The 16,398-nt window shown below is 33.1% G+C and overlaps 1 protein-coding gene and 1 long non-coding RNA gene across 2 annotated transcripts; one reads left to right on the forward strand and one right to left on the reverse strand.

Moving 5' to 3' along the window:
- Positions 1 to 4,888: 4,888 nt before the first annotated feature.
- LOC128182257 (uncharacterized) lies at positions 4,889 to 8,680 on the forward strand. The gene is made up of 4 exons (XM_052850847.1): positions 4,889 to 4,979; positions 5,781 to 5,906; positions 7,191 to 7,317; positions 8,602 to 8,680. Exons 1-4 carry the CDS (start codon positions 4,889 to 4,891, stop codon positions 8,642 to 8,644), a joined length of 387 nt encoding a protein of 128 aa, XP_052706807.1. The 3' UTR covers positions 8,645 to 8,680.
- Positions 8,681 to 15,074: 6,394 nt separating this feature from the next.
- On the reverse strand, positions 15,075 to 16,387 carry LOC128182414 (uncharacterized). Its single transcript, XR_008243415.1, has 3 exons — positions 16,328 to 16,387; positions 15,798 to 15,949; positions 15,075 to 15,138 (listed from the first exon to the last, which is right to left on the reverse strand). It is a non-coding gene; the product is annotated as an uncharacterized LOC128182414 (long non-coding RNA).
- Between the last annotated feature and the right edge of the window lie 11 nt (positions 16,388 to 16,398).

The following is a 16,398-nucleotide window of genomic DNA, read 5'->3' on the forward strand; positions in this document are numbered from 1 at the left end:
TTCATGCGCCATGAGAACAGATACAAACGTCCTCACGAGTTTTGAGTATATTTTTTTTGTAAGAATAAATGAAACTTTCAATCTTACATAACCAATCTGATACATGTATGTACTTTTGAAAAGGAATCATTAATATACATCTACTCCCTAATAAAAAAAATGTCTCTCCACAAAGTTTCTGGCACTATATTTTAGTCGCGGAAGCTAAGTAAATAACATGTTTACATTGCTGTTCCATGTATGATACATAATCTTGACAAAGAGTGCAAATAATGGCTTTATAGCGGCAATACACAATATTCAATACAAATAGACATTGATCAGTATGAAAATATGAATGTAAGCATTGAATGCTTATTTTTGCTAATGCGCGGTATTCAATTTGTCTGCACAGCTTGGTGTGTCATAGGACCGACAACATCCACAAATAAGCATTCAATGCTTAAATGCTTGTTTTTCTTTAACTGAACATTAATGGTGTTATTAGTTTAATTTTGTTATTATTTTTTTAAAATTAGTTGTTAATTTAAAATGAAACATAGAAAATTTGAATGAGTTATGAATTTCTTTGAAACAGTATTAAACATTCAAATCTAATCAAGAAAAAAACATTCAAAGATAAAATGGATGTTTCTTGAAATTCATTGGAATTGTATGTTTAATTCTTGAATTCTGTAACCGTTTGACATGAATATAATAAATTTTGCTTTCAATTATGATATGGGTTACACCGTATAACGAACAATCAAATCAGTGGATTTCAAGGAGTTAAAACAGACTTATTTATGAAATACATCCTCTATTCCGCTGCTCAATTACAACTTTCTGAGATAATGTATGCAATTAGTATTGCTGAAAGATGAATCACGTAAATTTTCTTTCCTTGTCATCGGTCATTAACAAAAGTATTTAGGGTCTGCCCAGTTGCCAGAAGGCTCATTGATTCGAAGGCTGAGACATATAAACTTCATTAGTCCAATGATTCATTAGGCCAAAGTGAGAAACGGAATCATTTGAACTTACTGAATGAGTTTGTGTCTCCCACTTGGTGTTGATGTTTATTTATTTCCAGCAAAAGAAGCGGATAAGGGGTTGTAGTGCTTTATCAATATATATAATTTTAGTTGTTTCAGAAATGAAACTAATCTGATTTTACAAGCTGCATTACTGTAGCCTCGCTAACAATACCAATCGTTCTGCGATCGCCCTTTAATGGGAAATAAGGCATGTTTATGAATTGATGTCGGCTTAAGGATTATAGGTAGTACATAACTACCACGTTGACGGTTCTATTTAAAAGTAACTAAACCAACAATGTTCAACTATCATATGTAATACAATACAAAAAGCCACCACATTATGATTACGAAAAGAGCAAACGGCCTTTCAGTAGAGGATTCTCACTCCTCTATGGTATGCACCTAATTCTACCTCTAAATTTTGTATATGTCCGTGTTTGCTCTGCTCCTGTTTTGTATTTTTCCTTAAGACTTTTGATTTTGAACACTGTTCGTACTCACCACAATTCATTCCGTTAATAAGTAGTGCCAATCTCTAACCCTAGAGAGATGCATGATTGATACCTGTTATCTTTTTTTACAGTTGATACCCTGCATGTATGATAGTGCATCTTTTTTATACAAGATTTGCATTCTCTCAATTGTAACGTCTCTGTGAATCGCTAGAGTAAAGTATGACAAACTACTTTATGAAACTAGTTTGCTTCTACAATTCATTTCACAGTTTTTATCTTCTTTAAAAATCGTTTTTATAATTGGGTAACAAAGTTATCTCCTCATCAAATGAAATAATTCTTCAAATATCAAGAAAAGTACTGTTAGTGCATAGATTATTGTGTTAGTTATGTCTTTCATGAAAAATGTAAGATTGGCAGCGACAATGTCTAAGAATATTTTGATTGACCCTCATTTATCATATATTTATCATGTATTTAATACAAAAAATTTTGAACATAAGCCTGCTTAATGAAACAAATTGTTGCCATTTTCAAATAAAAATATTTCAGTTATGAAAACTGTTTGACGATCTTAAGAGTCGTAAGATTGGTTTTAATTGGGTTTTTTTAATCCAAGAAATTGAAACCATTTTCATTTGTCAATATGTTAAAGGCGATACATTACATTGTTCCATGAAAGCACCTTGATATACTTAAGTACCACTTAAATACCAGAACTGCTTCAGTAAACTCGAGATCAATCTGAGCAATTTTATCCCCAAATCAAAAAGTACTGAGACAAGTAAAATACTTACGGTATTTAATGACAATAAACTAAACGTTTGAAGACGTTTTGGTAGCTTTCTGTACGCTTAGCAAATGAGGAGAACCCGCCACTTCCTTCTTAAGATATGCATAAAAGTCAGAATGTTATCAAAAGGTTCTTAATAACCTTGTTCCCATTAGTATTCTTGTCTGCAATTGAGTAGTTCTTATCTAAGACTTTTATTTGTGAAACCAGTGTATTTAGGTGCATTATATTTGTATATATTTTAATATCACATGATTGTCAGTACTAAAATTAGATGGCCACTTACAGGCAACGAGTTCCATCACACCTTTAATTGGTATCCATGCCAACAGAGACAAAAAATGGAAATATGTAGAACGCAAAATTAACCTATTTTCAAATAATGATACATATCAAATGAGTTAGAGATAGGTACTTTTGTATTAATGATAGGTGTAAATAATTATTTTGTGGATAAAAGCTTGATATATCAAGGTGTAATAAAATGTTCTATAGTAAAGCATTTATACTTTTTAAAATAAATGAAAAATAAAGTCCTTACTTATCAATTAGTTTAGTCAGTCTTCAAAATACTATAACCAGATATTCAGGCTATGACCTTGAATTGTTTGTATTACAAATTGGTCAGTATGATACTTATGTATACCTTGATACTGCGCAATTATTTGTTGCAGTGATGACTAAAAGAATGAGCTTTGTGACTCTTGTAGCACTGCGTGGTATTCCTAAATCAACTGGGTGCAGGATGCGGGCACAATAATATTCAAATCGGGAGTTGACAAACAAGTTGTTATGTTTGACGATTCTGTGTCTGCATCGATAGCTCTAGTACTCTATACTGGGTCATGTTTTGCATGTATTATATAACCTTTGTAACTTTTAAAACCATGTTCTCGTGTATACTTCTATATATGACCTTTCAATATTGTACATAAGCGATGCATCATACTCAGGTGGGAGACTCAAAACCTACATCACAATACTCTTAGTCCTAAATGAGGTTAAGTAATCAGGTACGAAATTAGGGCACAGTAAAATCCAATTTGAAAATATATAAACAAGCAATCAACAACTTGTCATATTCGGCGATCATGTGTCTACGACGATAGCCTTGATACTACAAGATAGTCATGTAATGTTTATTCTATATATTTAATCTTTGTAACCTTAAAGCCATGTATGAATGAATGCCTATAACAATGACCTTTTGATATTTTACGTAAAGGCCCTGTCACACCAAGCTGCGTCCCCACGGCGTGTTCACGGCGTTGTAAAACTCATGGAATCGCCGTAGGATCGCAAGGAAAATTCAGAAAAAATGTACAGTTTTATTTGAAAATTTTACAAGTGGAGATGTCACGGCGTCTTGACGGCGACCACCGAGGCGTTCTTACGTAGCTCCAACAGCGTGTAACTGCGTTTCCACAGAGTTATACTTGGCGATTGACTGCGCTCTCGCTGAGTGTCCGCCGAGCGCTCAAGACGTGTTGGAGTTTTTACCACGCGTTCACGTCGGGCTCTGCGCGCTGACTGCGTGCACAAGACTTTCTTTACTTATTGGTAGGTTAATATTAATTTGTTCAATCGTATGGGAAACAAACTAGAATTTACAACTAGTAAATAAATGGAAACGGAAGACCTTAATAAGAAACAGTACGAAAACAATAAGGTCTTCGTTAGAAACGGAAGACCTTAATAACAGTTTACTAAAATGTATTTATTAAAGGTCCAAATAACACGTGTTCGTGTTTATTTACACCTGTAATCTATTGGTTAGTTGTTGGTCACCTTGTCAGGTGACATTTAAATATTCATTGCACGGGTTTTAACTGACCGATGTTAGCGCGGAAAGTTATATAGCCATTCGAAGGCTCTTTTCAGTGCAGATAACACGTCTTTTTTCATTCTCTCTCTCATTCCACGGAATATGGGCGATTCGGGTGATGAAATGAATATAGACGTAGATAAATTACCAAAAGACAGCACAGGAGAAACTTCTTCACTGGAAATTTCGGACATCGTCAAACTCTTCACGGGAGTAATACAGTCTCAATTCAAGACGTTCTCGGGACAATTGAAAGCGGAGCAGTCAGAATCTATTTCGAAGAAACTCAAAGAAAACTCTCTACATAAGATTAAGTCTGAAGGTAACCGAGTTCAGTTTGAGTTTAACGCCGATTTGTTGGAAGGTTTAGAGAAATTAGAGTCGAGAGCGTTCGACTTGAAGGATCCCGAGTCACTGAGCATTATTTCCGAGTTAAGTAAAAAATTGAAAACTCGTCAGAAACACATACGCATAGCCGACTCGTCACCCGCCGGATGGAAAACCGTCAACGAATATCAGTGCAATGAAATCGCAGACAACTCTGATGATGAAAAGAAGATTCGCAGCGCTGAAAACAGGGCACTTAGACACCAAAAACAGAATAAGAGATTTCAGCCATACGGGACACGCAAAACACCTCCAGCGGCGGCAGCGGGATCCCCAGCTCAACTGGCTTTTCCTAGTGTTTCTAATTCTTTTCAGCCCTTTCCTGCGTTTCAACAGCAGCAACAACAGCCATTTCTCTACGGCCAGGGCAGAAACAAACAGTCAAGGAGGCAGCCTACTAGTATGCCGTATGACGTCTGTTTCAACTGCTTCGCAACAGGGCACTGGAAATCCAACTGTCCAAAGGGAAAGGCCACACAAAGTCAATGATAAGTATAAAGGTTGTTCAAATTGTGTTGAGGGAAAAAGTAAAACGGAATGTAGTATAAAACATAGTTTAAAAAGGCATTGCAAAAAATGGGAAGACATTGGGGCTTTTCAATATATATTGAAAGTAATTTATTCTGGTTATGAAATTCCTTTTGCCTCTATTCCACCGCCGATGCTGGTTCGAAACAATAAATCTGCAACAAACAACGCTGACTTCGTCACATCAGAAATATCTCAATTAAGTAAGACAGGTTGTGTTGTAGAAGTTACACATAGACCATATATTGTAAGTCCTCTCAGCGTAGCAGAGAACAGGTCGAAAAAGAGGTTGATACTAGATTTGAGTCGACTTAATAATTATGTGAAATATGAAAAAATTAAGTTTGAAGATTGGAAAACAGCTATGGATTATTTTGAAAAAGATTGTTATTGCCTAAAATTCGATCTCAAATCTGGCTATCATCATATAGATATTTCCGAAAGTTTTCAGAAGTACCTCGGGTTTTCATGGAATGATAAGTATTATTGTTATACTGTCCTGCCATTCGGCTTGTCATCTGCTCCATTTATTTTTACGAAATGTCTTAGACCTATTGTCAAATTTTGGAGAAAGAGGGGTATAATACTTTACCTAGATGATGGTTTTGTATTTGCTCCATCAAAACATGAATGTTTGTCAGTTTCTGAATTTATACAAAACAGCTTATCAGAATTCGGACTACTCATCAATTTTGACAAATCGATATTTTACCCAACACAGAATTTAGAATGGTTGGGAATTTTGTGGGATTCAAAGTCTTTTTCTATTTCAGTGCCCACAAGACGGATCGATGACACAATTGGTTTATTACAGAAACTAGTAAAGAGTTTTCCTAGAGTGACGGCCAGAGAGTTAGCGAGAGCGGTGGGGAAAATTATCTCAATGTCACCGATTATGGGTAACATATGTAGCATAATGACAAGATTCTCTTCAATTGAGATAGCATCTAGAAAGTCATGGGATGATATTATTGTATTCACTCACAAAAATGAGGTTCTGAACGAATGTAATTTTTGGCTACAATGCATATATTCTGAAAAAACACGGTATTTAAAAACACCGACTAAGAAAAGTGTCATAGTTTACTCAGATGCGAGTAGTTTAGCTTCAGGAGCTTACACTGTTGAAGTTGATTCAAAATGTTTTCATTTAATGTGGAAAGAGTCTGAAAAGAGTATGAGCTCTACTTGGAGAGAGCTGCGAGCCATCGAACTAGCGTTAGCTTCTTTTAAAGATAGTTTGGTGAACAAAGATGTAAAATGGTTCACTGATAACCAGAGTTGCGTAAAAATTGTACAGTCGGGTAGTATGAAACATCACTTACAATCTCTTGCCTATAATATTTTTAAGATGTGTGTAGAACAAAAAATTTCAATCGACATTCAGTGGATACCCAGACTAGAAAACGAGAAAGCAGATTTTCTGAGTAATATCATTGATCATGATGATTGGGGTGTTACCGTAAAATTTTTTGAATTTATTAACAACTTGTTCGGAAATTTTACTGTCGACAGATTTGCAAATTATAATAATTGTAAGTTGGGACGGTATAACTCAAAATTTTGGAACCCTGGCTCGGAAGCTATTGATTGTTTTACACAAAACTGGGAAAATGAAAATAATTGGCTAGTACCCCCTGTTAACCTAGTAGTTCGCACCATTAGACATCTAATAGCATGTAAAGCTTTTGGTGTTTTGATTGTTCCAAACTGGCCCTCTGCTGTTTTTTGGCCATTTATTTTCGATAAAGACATGATTTACAGGTGGTACGTTAAAGATGTTTTATTATTCCATGAATGTACTGACATACTTATCCAGGGTAATAACAAAACATGTTTGTTTGGTACAAAAGAATTTACTTCTGGTATACTGGCAGTAAAGCTGGATGCAATATCTTAAATAAAACGCTTGAGGTTTGTTGATAAACTCTTGATGAGTTCAGCACGTCAATGTAGACATTGTGGTGTATTGCAGATGAGCTCGGTCCTGGTACACTAGGCTATATAGTTAATAAATGTTAGATGTACTGCAGATGATATAAGATCCTGATACATCTATGAATTCAGGGTGCATTGCAGTTGATGAAGGATCCTGATGCACTATGAGCCGAATTTTGTGTTTGTTTCAAAAAAAAAAAAAAAAAAAAAATTAATTGTCGTATTCCGTTGATTACATTTTTCAGATATATTCAAAACGGGAAGGTGGTGTGATAGCGCACGGATTGAAGATCAGCGGTTACAACAATTAAGGGATATGTTACCAACATTCTGTCTTAAATCAAGAGCAGAGAACACGTTAACTCAATACAGGTACGCATTCAACGCTTTCTGTCGATGGTGCGGCGCTTTTATACCTTCTATTTCAGCGTTACCCGCAGCAGACGAACACGTGGCTCTATATATAATCTCGATCGCTAAAGATTACAAGTCATCAAGTAAAATTCAATTAGCAATCCATTCTATAAGTTGGGCTCATCAGTTAGCAGGATTAAAAGACCCATGTGAATCAGCTTTAGTGAAATTAACAAAAGAGGGCGCCATAAGAGAGACTTCCAAGCCTGTTGTTAAAAAGGAACCAATTACACCAGATCATTTGAAGTTACTGGTTCAGAGATACAAATCGAACAATTTGTATAATATGCGTACTTTATGTATGTGTCTATTGGGTTTTGCAGGTTTCCTCAGATTTTCGGAACTTGCAAATATTAGACTTATGGATGTTTCATTTAATGATGTTTGTATGAAAATTAATATTGTCAAAAGCAAGACAGATGTTTATAAGGAAGGTCATGAATTGTGCATTGCTAGAACTCACGGTGACACTTGTCCTGTACATACGTTGGAAGAATATATATCATTGTTGGGTGTTGAAGTTAATTCTTCAGATTTTCTTTTCAGATCTCTGACATTCTGTAAAAATGCTAATGTTTATAAAGTTAGAAGAGATAATCGCCCTTTGTCGTATACCAGGGCACGCGAAATTGTCTTACATGCTTTTGGAGAAATAGGGTTAGATAAAAGTAAATTTGGTATTCATAGCCTAAGATCAGGCGGGGCAACTGCAGCTGCAGCGGCTGGTATTAACGATAGATTGTTTAAAAAGCACGGGCGGTGGAGGTCAGAGAAAGCTAAAGATGGTTATGTCAGAGAAAGCATTCAGGAAAAATTATTCGTAACTCAAAACTTGGGTATTTAAATTTTCACATGCAAGTCATTTTATCACTCTTCTTTGTCTTTCGAAATAACTGCACTTCAGAGCGCTCCACATCCTAATATACGTGTTTGTGTTTTATTTTATAAATTATTTATGTTCGTTTGAGTGGAACGAATAAGAACATAAATGTATTTATTAAAGGTCCAAATAACACGTGTTCGTGTTTATTTACACCTGTAATCTATTGGTTAGTTGTTGGTCACCTTGTCAGGTGACATTTAAATATTCATTGCACGGGTTTTAACTGACCGATGTTAGCGCGGAAAGTTATATAGCCATTCGAAGGCTCTTTTCAGTGCAGATAACTTCATTCCCACCCACCCGCCCTTGCTTTTGATGTTTATTGGAATATTATGTTAAAATATTGTTCTATTTTGTAGAAATGAAGATAAAGAAGAAAACCATGTATTTAGATTTGTGTAATAAGTAAACTGCACTTCAGAGCGCTCCACATCCTAATATACGTGTTTGTGTTTTATTTTATAAATTATTTATGTTCGTTTGAGTGGAACGAATAAGAACATAAATCGATTTGCACGAAACACAATTTAGAGTTATTTCCCTTAATATTTGATAACTCGAATTTACGTTTAAAATATATAAATACTAAGGAGGACATGACTTCCTCATTCAATATAACTGTGATTATATTACAATATACAAAACATTCTAAACTATAGGCCTAAATCCGATCATAGGATTTGCATGGTGATTCACTTACAGTCAGATTCATGAATTCATGAACATATCTGTACATGTTGATGTATATGTAAATATTTAAAATGTATATAAAAGCGGTATTATTATTATAATCTTATATGAATCATGTCAATTTCTTTATTTTATCTTTTTCTCAAAATTATATATTAGTAATTGGAAATATATAAAACCAATGTTAAGAATATTGTCAAAATGTCAACTTACTGTCACTAAAGCAAATTAAAGAGACAGTACAGCTCAAAACACGTGTATGTGTTTAACTTCAAATTTACCCATTATATCGATTGGAAATAAAAAATGACGTTGAATGTGACAGTTAAAGAACATAAAAATCCTTTTCACACATCTAATTATTGTAATTAAAACCTGCCGGAAATTTAAGGGTCGTACAAACCGGATTAATCTTAAATTGTTAATTTGTACCACGTGGATCTTGATTGACAGTAATTGACACGTCCTGAAAACTGCAATTAAGATCTTCGCTCGACTACGGTCATCGTGAAATACGAGGTAAAAGGGACTCTCTATACGAAGCACGTCATCACTTTCTCGATAATTTATAAATGGTTTACCAATTTCAGTTCATTTTAAAATGAACAGACATAGATATGCCAATTAACCCCTCAAGGGGCCTAACTTAAAAAATGAATTTAGGTTAGCAACTTCTGTAATGAAACCGCAAAATACATGCTTACAAAATAATAATTCTGGGTTTTAAAAACTTTGATCAATTATTAGCTGGGAGAATTAGAAAAGACATATATCTATCAACAAACCTGTCCAGGACAATCTTCGCGAGCCTTGCATTTTTTGGTTTATAGCAAATGCGCATGAGTAATAGTATAGAAGGCGGAAACCCGTAACACGTTGCGATGTACAATGTTTATATTTATGGGTTATACGTAATTATTAATTTTAATGTAATAATTAGATTTATTTCATGAAGAAATTTGTAATTTTCTGAACACATTTATGAGTAGTACAAAAATAACGAACCCGATCGGAAACATTTTCAAAGTCGTTTTTTTTTTACTGTCCCTTTAAATTCCATTTGATTATATTAATTCAGAACACACACTGTGATACAACTTCTCTAAACCAGTGCCTTTCTACTACTGGCAGAGTAAGTATAAAAACAATGAAGGGTCAGTGGACATGGCGGAAAAATTTAGCCAATTAAATACTTGACTTATATTTTTTTTTAAGTTCAAAGGTTAAAGGTACTAAGTAATTGTGGTCAAAATACTACCAGATTTAAACCAATATATATTTATTTTTTTTATTTATTTATATGGTTTAGTTGAACTTTATTTGTTTGATACTACTTACTACTTAAACCTTGAAAGATATTTCATAACTTTCAACAATACCGAAAAAAAATGACAATAATTAAAATATCAATTAATAAACACAGTATCACAAATATAATAATTTATTACATGTATCATCGCACATACCATACACTGTAGCATAAAGTGCAGTGACGGCATGACCTTTGGAAAACGGAGAGGGTTTATTTTTTAGAAACTGATAAAAAACATTGTTCAGTTGTTAATTTCTTTGATTAACTATCGCTTATTTATCATGTTTGATGTGTTGCGTCCCGGGTCAACAATTTGGTGCTGATGTTTTGCACTCTACATGAACGATCCACCAGTTCGATGTGCACGCTATGTAAGGCATGACAACGTTTATCGGTGTAAAATTAAAACGGATACCTTGGGAAATTCTTTCAAAGGATATATATGTACTATTTTTTTATTTTGTTGATTGTAGTTTCCTTATTTTCTCTTTTACAAACACATTACTACAATGAGATTTTCATGCATTTAAAAGTCTATACACCTGAATTAATGCCTCGATTGGAAAGCAACCGACCGTACATGTATTTATCTTGACCTGTACACATGTATATACCCCTGAAGCATTAGAGAAGCGATCGAAACTAATATCCTTAATGCTTTTATGAATTAATGTCAATTTTAATTTTATTCATTGTACAAAGCTTATTTTGGGTGGGAGATGCATCCTCGCTTTAAATGGACAGGGTAGACATTTTTTTCTGAAAATAAGGGAAATAAAACTTGTAATATTTATGAAAGTTTTGATTAATTAATCATATCGATTTCATTTGTAACCAAATAGTCTGAACGTGTTTTGGGGGAATATTAACAACGGTTCCACTGAAGAAAATAGAGATATACTGTAGAGGAGTAAAACGGAAAAAAGAAAGTTTGTAGATTTTTCAGAATTAAACAATACTGTAACAATTTGGTGTAAGAGAGACTATTTTGTGAACTGGGGTAAATTCAGCTTTAAGGGTATGTAGAATATTGTTGCTCGGTTGAGTAATATCTTGTTTGATTTCTAAATTTGTATGTAGAGTATCAACAAATATTTCAAAATGATTTTAATCACGTTGTTTATATCATAATATTAAGGTATATCATTTGTAATTACTTCATATTTTGAAAACAAAATACATGAGTATTTAACTCTCAAACACTTACGATATTTCAGAAAGAGAAAGAAAGAAAGCGACAGAGAAAGACAGATACAGAGAGAGATTATAATTTTTCTAAATCTTTTTTAAGTTTCTTGAATTAAAAAAAATGGATCCGCGCCTGACCTATTCATAGCATCAATTATTAAATAAGCAGATTAAAGGGACTTAGACACGATTTTAATCAAAATTTTCTTTTCTGTATAAAATGGTTTACTTGCTCATTTTGAATGATTGGCCAAAATTTGAATGGTAGAAGTCAAGTCTTGAGAGAGATACAGAGGTAAAAACTCATTGTTATGTAAACAAAGCTCGAGTCTTATATTTGTTTACGTTGTTAGTATGGAATTACCATTTCTTTGACCAAATGACTGGTGGCAAACCAGGTAAACTGATTCAAAGTGTTCATAGATAATATGATTAACAGAAAAAAAAAACATTTGATAGCTAGAGACTTATACCAATAAAAAACACATATGTAAACCATAACAAAGCTCGAGCTTTGTTTACAAAAAAAAAGATTTTCAAACTCTGTATCTTGCATATAACTCAATATTTGACTTTCAAATTTTGATAAAGCATTAAAAGTAGCCATATTAACCATTCTAAACATTAAAAGTGGAGAGAAAAAAATTTAAGCTCAAATCGTGTCCAATAGCAGTAACTGCATAAATCTCATATTCGTCTTGGGGCAAGTGTTTTGAATTTATTTTTTTTCGAACACCTCCTTATTACAGACTTGGCAACAATAAAGATAACATTTGCAGGGTTTTATTGAGGATTAACAAATTTTAACGCGATGATTGCCAGTCAGATATTTAAAATCCTCTATCGTCAATCCCTAATGGCACTATCATCATTTTTCACCGTTGTTGACCACTTTTGGATGACTGTAATATTCAGCCCCCAAAGTAGGAGAACGCCTGGTGCTAAAACTATAATGTTATATTAAAAACTTTACCTCCAGCAAGGCCTGAAATCTTTCAAGAAAGGAAATGTAACATATTTCAATGCGGAAGTGATTGACCATAAAATGATGACCCTGAAAAATACTAAAACCCACGGTTGATGACTTATATGTTTCTCAGCCTGATGTTTAAAATACTCCTACCAAATAGGGAATTTTCAATCAGGTCTGAATCTCTCAATTTCTAAAACCAAAGATAGTACCATCACCATTTTTACAGAGGTAGCGGATACCTATTTATAGATTTTTTCGAAATTTGTCAACATATATAAATGATACATTTTAAATTTTGCGTTCTCGGGTGCATTTCACCCGAACTGCGTTCAAAAAACTGAGAACCCTTTGGGGATGTGAGTCTGTCACATAATGGAAGGATTACGGATGTAAAACGAGACAGTTTTTGAACTTGCATCATTTACTTGCGTTGACTGATTTTAAAAAAGTTTCGACAATTAGTAATAAAAATTAATTTTGTTAAAAGGCGTTTATTTCTTCTTATATTCGTCATTTAAGAAGAATACGGAAAACTTAATTGTATATAAACCTGAATAAAGATTTCCTAATTTGCAGGTGTGTTACACTGGTCTTCGAATTGTTGGGACAAATATTCGATACGTTTTCGGTTGCTACGAGGAAAATGTAAGTAGCCAAAATTTTTGTTAAGAAATTTGTTTTGTTGTTGATTTGTTCAATTTATCTGTTATTTTATTAGTTCATCTGAGTAGACGTTCCACCTATATAAGCTTTTCCGCAGTAAGCAGCAATGTTGTCGGCGTTTAAATCTTTGTAAATTCTATTTAAAATTAAAAAATCTAAAGGAAAGATGACATCCCTAAACATATTTATGTTTATGTTAGGGCTCTTTTTAGACAATGAATTACGAATAAATCTGCCATGATTTCTATAATTTTAAAACCTCATGATTAGTTTTGATAGCTTGACTTGTCTTTTTATTGTAATAAATCAAACATAATTGATGATCTTGTACACTCTGTAACAGTGAATTATTTTCTGCTTTGTAACCCTGTTCTTTCAATGAATGAAAATTAAAAGAATAGGCAGACTTTGGTACAAAAGACGATATGTATATAAAGGAATAAACAGATTGGACAAGACTTAACATATCATGTGACTACATTTTTATTTGGAGCAGATTTTAATAATTGTGTGTTCGTGTAATTGTAATTATTGTGGCGTGAAAATAAAAATTTAAGGAAATGTAAGTGATTATTATTTTTGATAGGGCATTTTTATTGTGGCCATATTACATAGTAAAATATGATAATAATGTTGGGGTACCATACGGCTTTCCACAAATCTTAATCTAATTATAAAATGTTCACTTCAAACGCAAACTTTGAGGTTAGTGTTGCATTGAAAGATAGTCAGAATTCAGCTGTATTAAATGACTGCATACATGTTTTTATAAAAATCACACCTACCTTTGATGACAAAGAATAAAACAAATAATTTCAAAATTAATATAAAAATTATCAACGATTGTGTTGATTTTAAAAGGAGTGCTATAGTATGGTGTCCAGTGGGAGTCGAGAATCAAGTATCCACAAGCCACAAGCGACTGCTATTCCAGGTGATCAAGGAATGCACATCTATGATGCTTGATGTAAAGGATACAGATGTAATGCCGCTGATTGTTTCAATCTCAGAAAGAGTGAGTCAGTCATTGTTTCTTAGTCTCTTTTTACCTACCATTCTTTCTATGACGTTTTCTATTGTCTATAATATTTGCAATAGTGTACCTCGGATACAAAAAAAGATAGATAATTCTAGTGTATCCAATTTTTTTCAAGCGTCGAGCTAATGCTCGGCACCCTTCTAGCGATCGTCTTGATTGGCAATCGTCCAAAAATTCATGCTCTGCACCGCCTTATAAATGCGCATAAGAAATAAGTTTCTTAAAAGTATTAAACGTATTACAAGATTTTTACTCCGTCTATTCAGCTAAATTGTGTACAGAAAACCCAACTTTGCCTCCCTGGTTATTGACAACTCATTGCATAAGTATGAATTTGCTTAATCAAAAAATGGCGAATGAATACAATAAGGTGTAAAAATTCACTAAATATTATTTAAGTTAATCGATTACATTTTAAGTGGAGACCGTGACCGATAGAAATAAAATTTGATATGTAAATTTATTTGTTATCGGGCACGGTCTCCAAAATAAATGTAAGCGATAAATGTATCTAGTGATTTTGTTGCAATAAATTAACACGACAATGCAGTTGGTTTGGTCGAGCATTGCAAGATTGCACGTGTTGTGGATTTGTTTGTAAACAATCATACCATATGTAATCTTGTTTCAAACGGGAATTGAAATGAATAAAAGTATGTTTTATTATTATTATTAGGAACACACTGTTGATGTATTCAAATTATGAACCTGTGAAAATTGTTCAAAGACTGTTTAATGCAGAAAAAAAATAATTTATTTTTGAACTTTGAAATTTCTTCGATTTTTGTAATCATGATCAGTTATTGTATTATAACCGCATCACTACCTATTTTATTAGGAAATATACTGATTTCTGTTTTTAAAGTAACACAAAACATAATAATTCATTTACTTTTTTGTTCTTATATTATTTGATATACGACTATTAGTACAGAAATTCAAATTATTGATATCATTCTATATAAAAGAAAATGTCAGCTCGACGCCTTTGTGGCTGTTCCGGCCTTTGATTATATATCAAGTAATTGTAGCTGAAATACATGTAGGTATCAATATATGAATTAAAGGAATGTCAATTGATAACATGTTACTGGGTTACTCCGTCGGAACAAAGACACCTAGTCGCAAAATCATTGCACAACTGTAAACCGTGTTTCATTCGACCGTTTTAGCTAAACAAGAATGATTTTTCTTCGTAACGGTTATATTGCCATTGATTTTAGTTTCCAATTGTGTCTATTAAATAAGCGCGAAGTTCATTTACCCCACGGGTTTCCGGTGTATAATATTCGTTGTCTGCGAAATTTACCTATATCTGTAATTTGATAGTTTGAGGAAGGGTGGTTTTTTTTCGTTTTGTTTTCCTAAATCTTTGATGAATTATACCAATTTTTATTCAACAGATATGACGGTGGCTGAATTTAACAATGGATCTGATGCACCGTAACCCTTTAGTTTGTAACATAAGCACTATTTGATTTGGATATCAAATAAATATAGACAAATGTAACATATCTTTACAAACAAGAATGAATATATATGATAAATACAATTGTTTATTCATCCCCGGTTCCAAGAAAACATATTTACTGAATATATATAGAGAGAGAGAGAGAGAGAGACAGAGAGAGAGAGAGAGAGAGAGAGAGAGAGCAATAAAAACAATTGTTATGCAAAAGACTATACTAACCAAAGGATCTTAAGTCGCCTCAAGCTCACTTAAGTGGGGATTTCTGATCACCTTTTTTCGTCGTTTAGCCATCTGTCTGTCTGTCTGCCCTATGTTTCTCCATCTGTCTGTCTGTAAACTTTTCATATTGTTTACTTCTTTTACACTGTAAACTAAAAGACAAGTTTAACTAAACTTAGTACAAAGCATTCTTATGAAAACGGAAGCTTTAATTATGAAAATAAAGCACCTTAACTTCAAACAATAGAAAATAAAATAGGATAACATTGTATTCTTTGAAAGATACCAAAAAAATTAAAATTACAGCATATTTGATAACTCTTTTGTCCAAAAAAAATTATATTTAACAAAACATCAATTTATAACACTTAAATAGGCTCATTAATTGAAATATTTTGATTTGAACTGGTGTATTCGTACCAAAATCTTGAAAAAATGAAAAGAATTGCAAAACCATACCAAATTACTATAATCGTGATTTGAAGAGTTTTAAGAAAAAATGAACATTTGATATTTCAAAGAACATTCACCTATGAAATGTAATGGACTGTTCGCAGCCATCGAAATAGTGTACATATTTACAGAGAATTCGACAGATGCA

Source organism: Crassostrea angulata, chromosome 4, assembly GCF_025612915.1.
Source record: "Crassostrea angulata isolate pt1a10 chromosome 4, ASM2561291v2, whole genome shotgun sequence".
Lineage (NCBI taxonomy): Eukaryota > Metazoa > Mollusca > Bivalvia > Ostreida > Ostreidae > Magallana > Magallana angulata.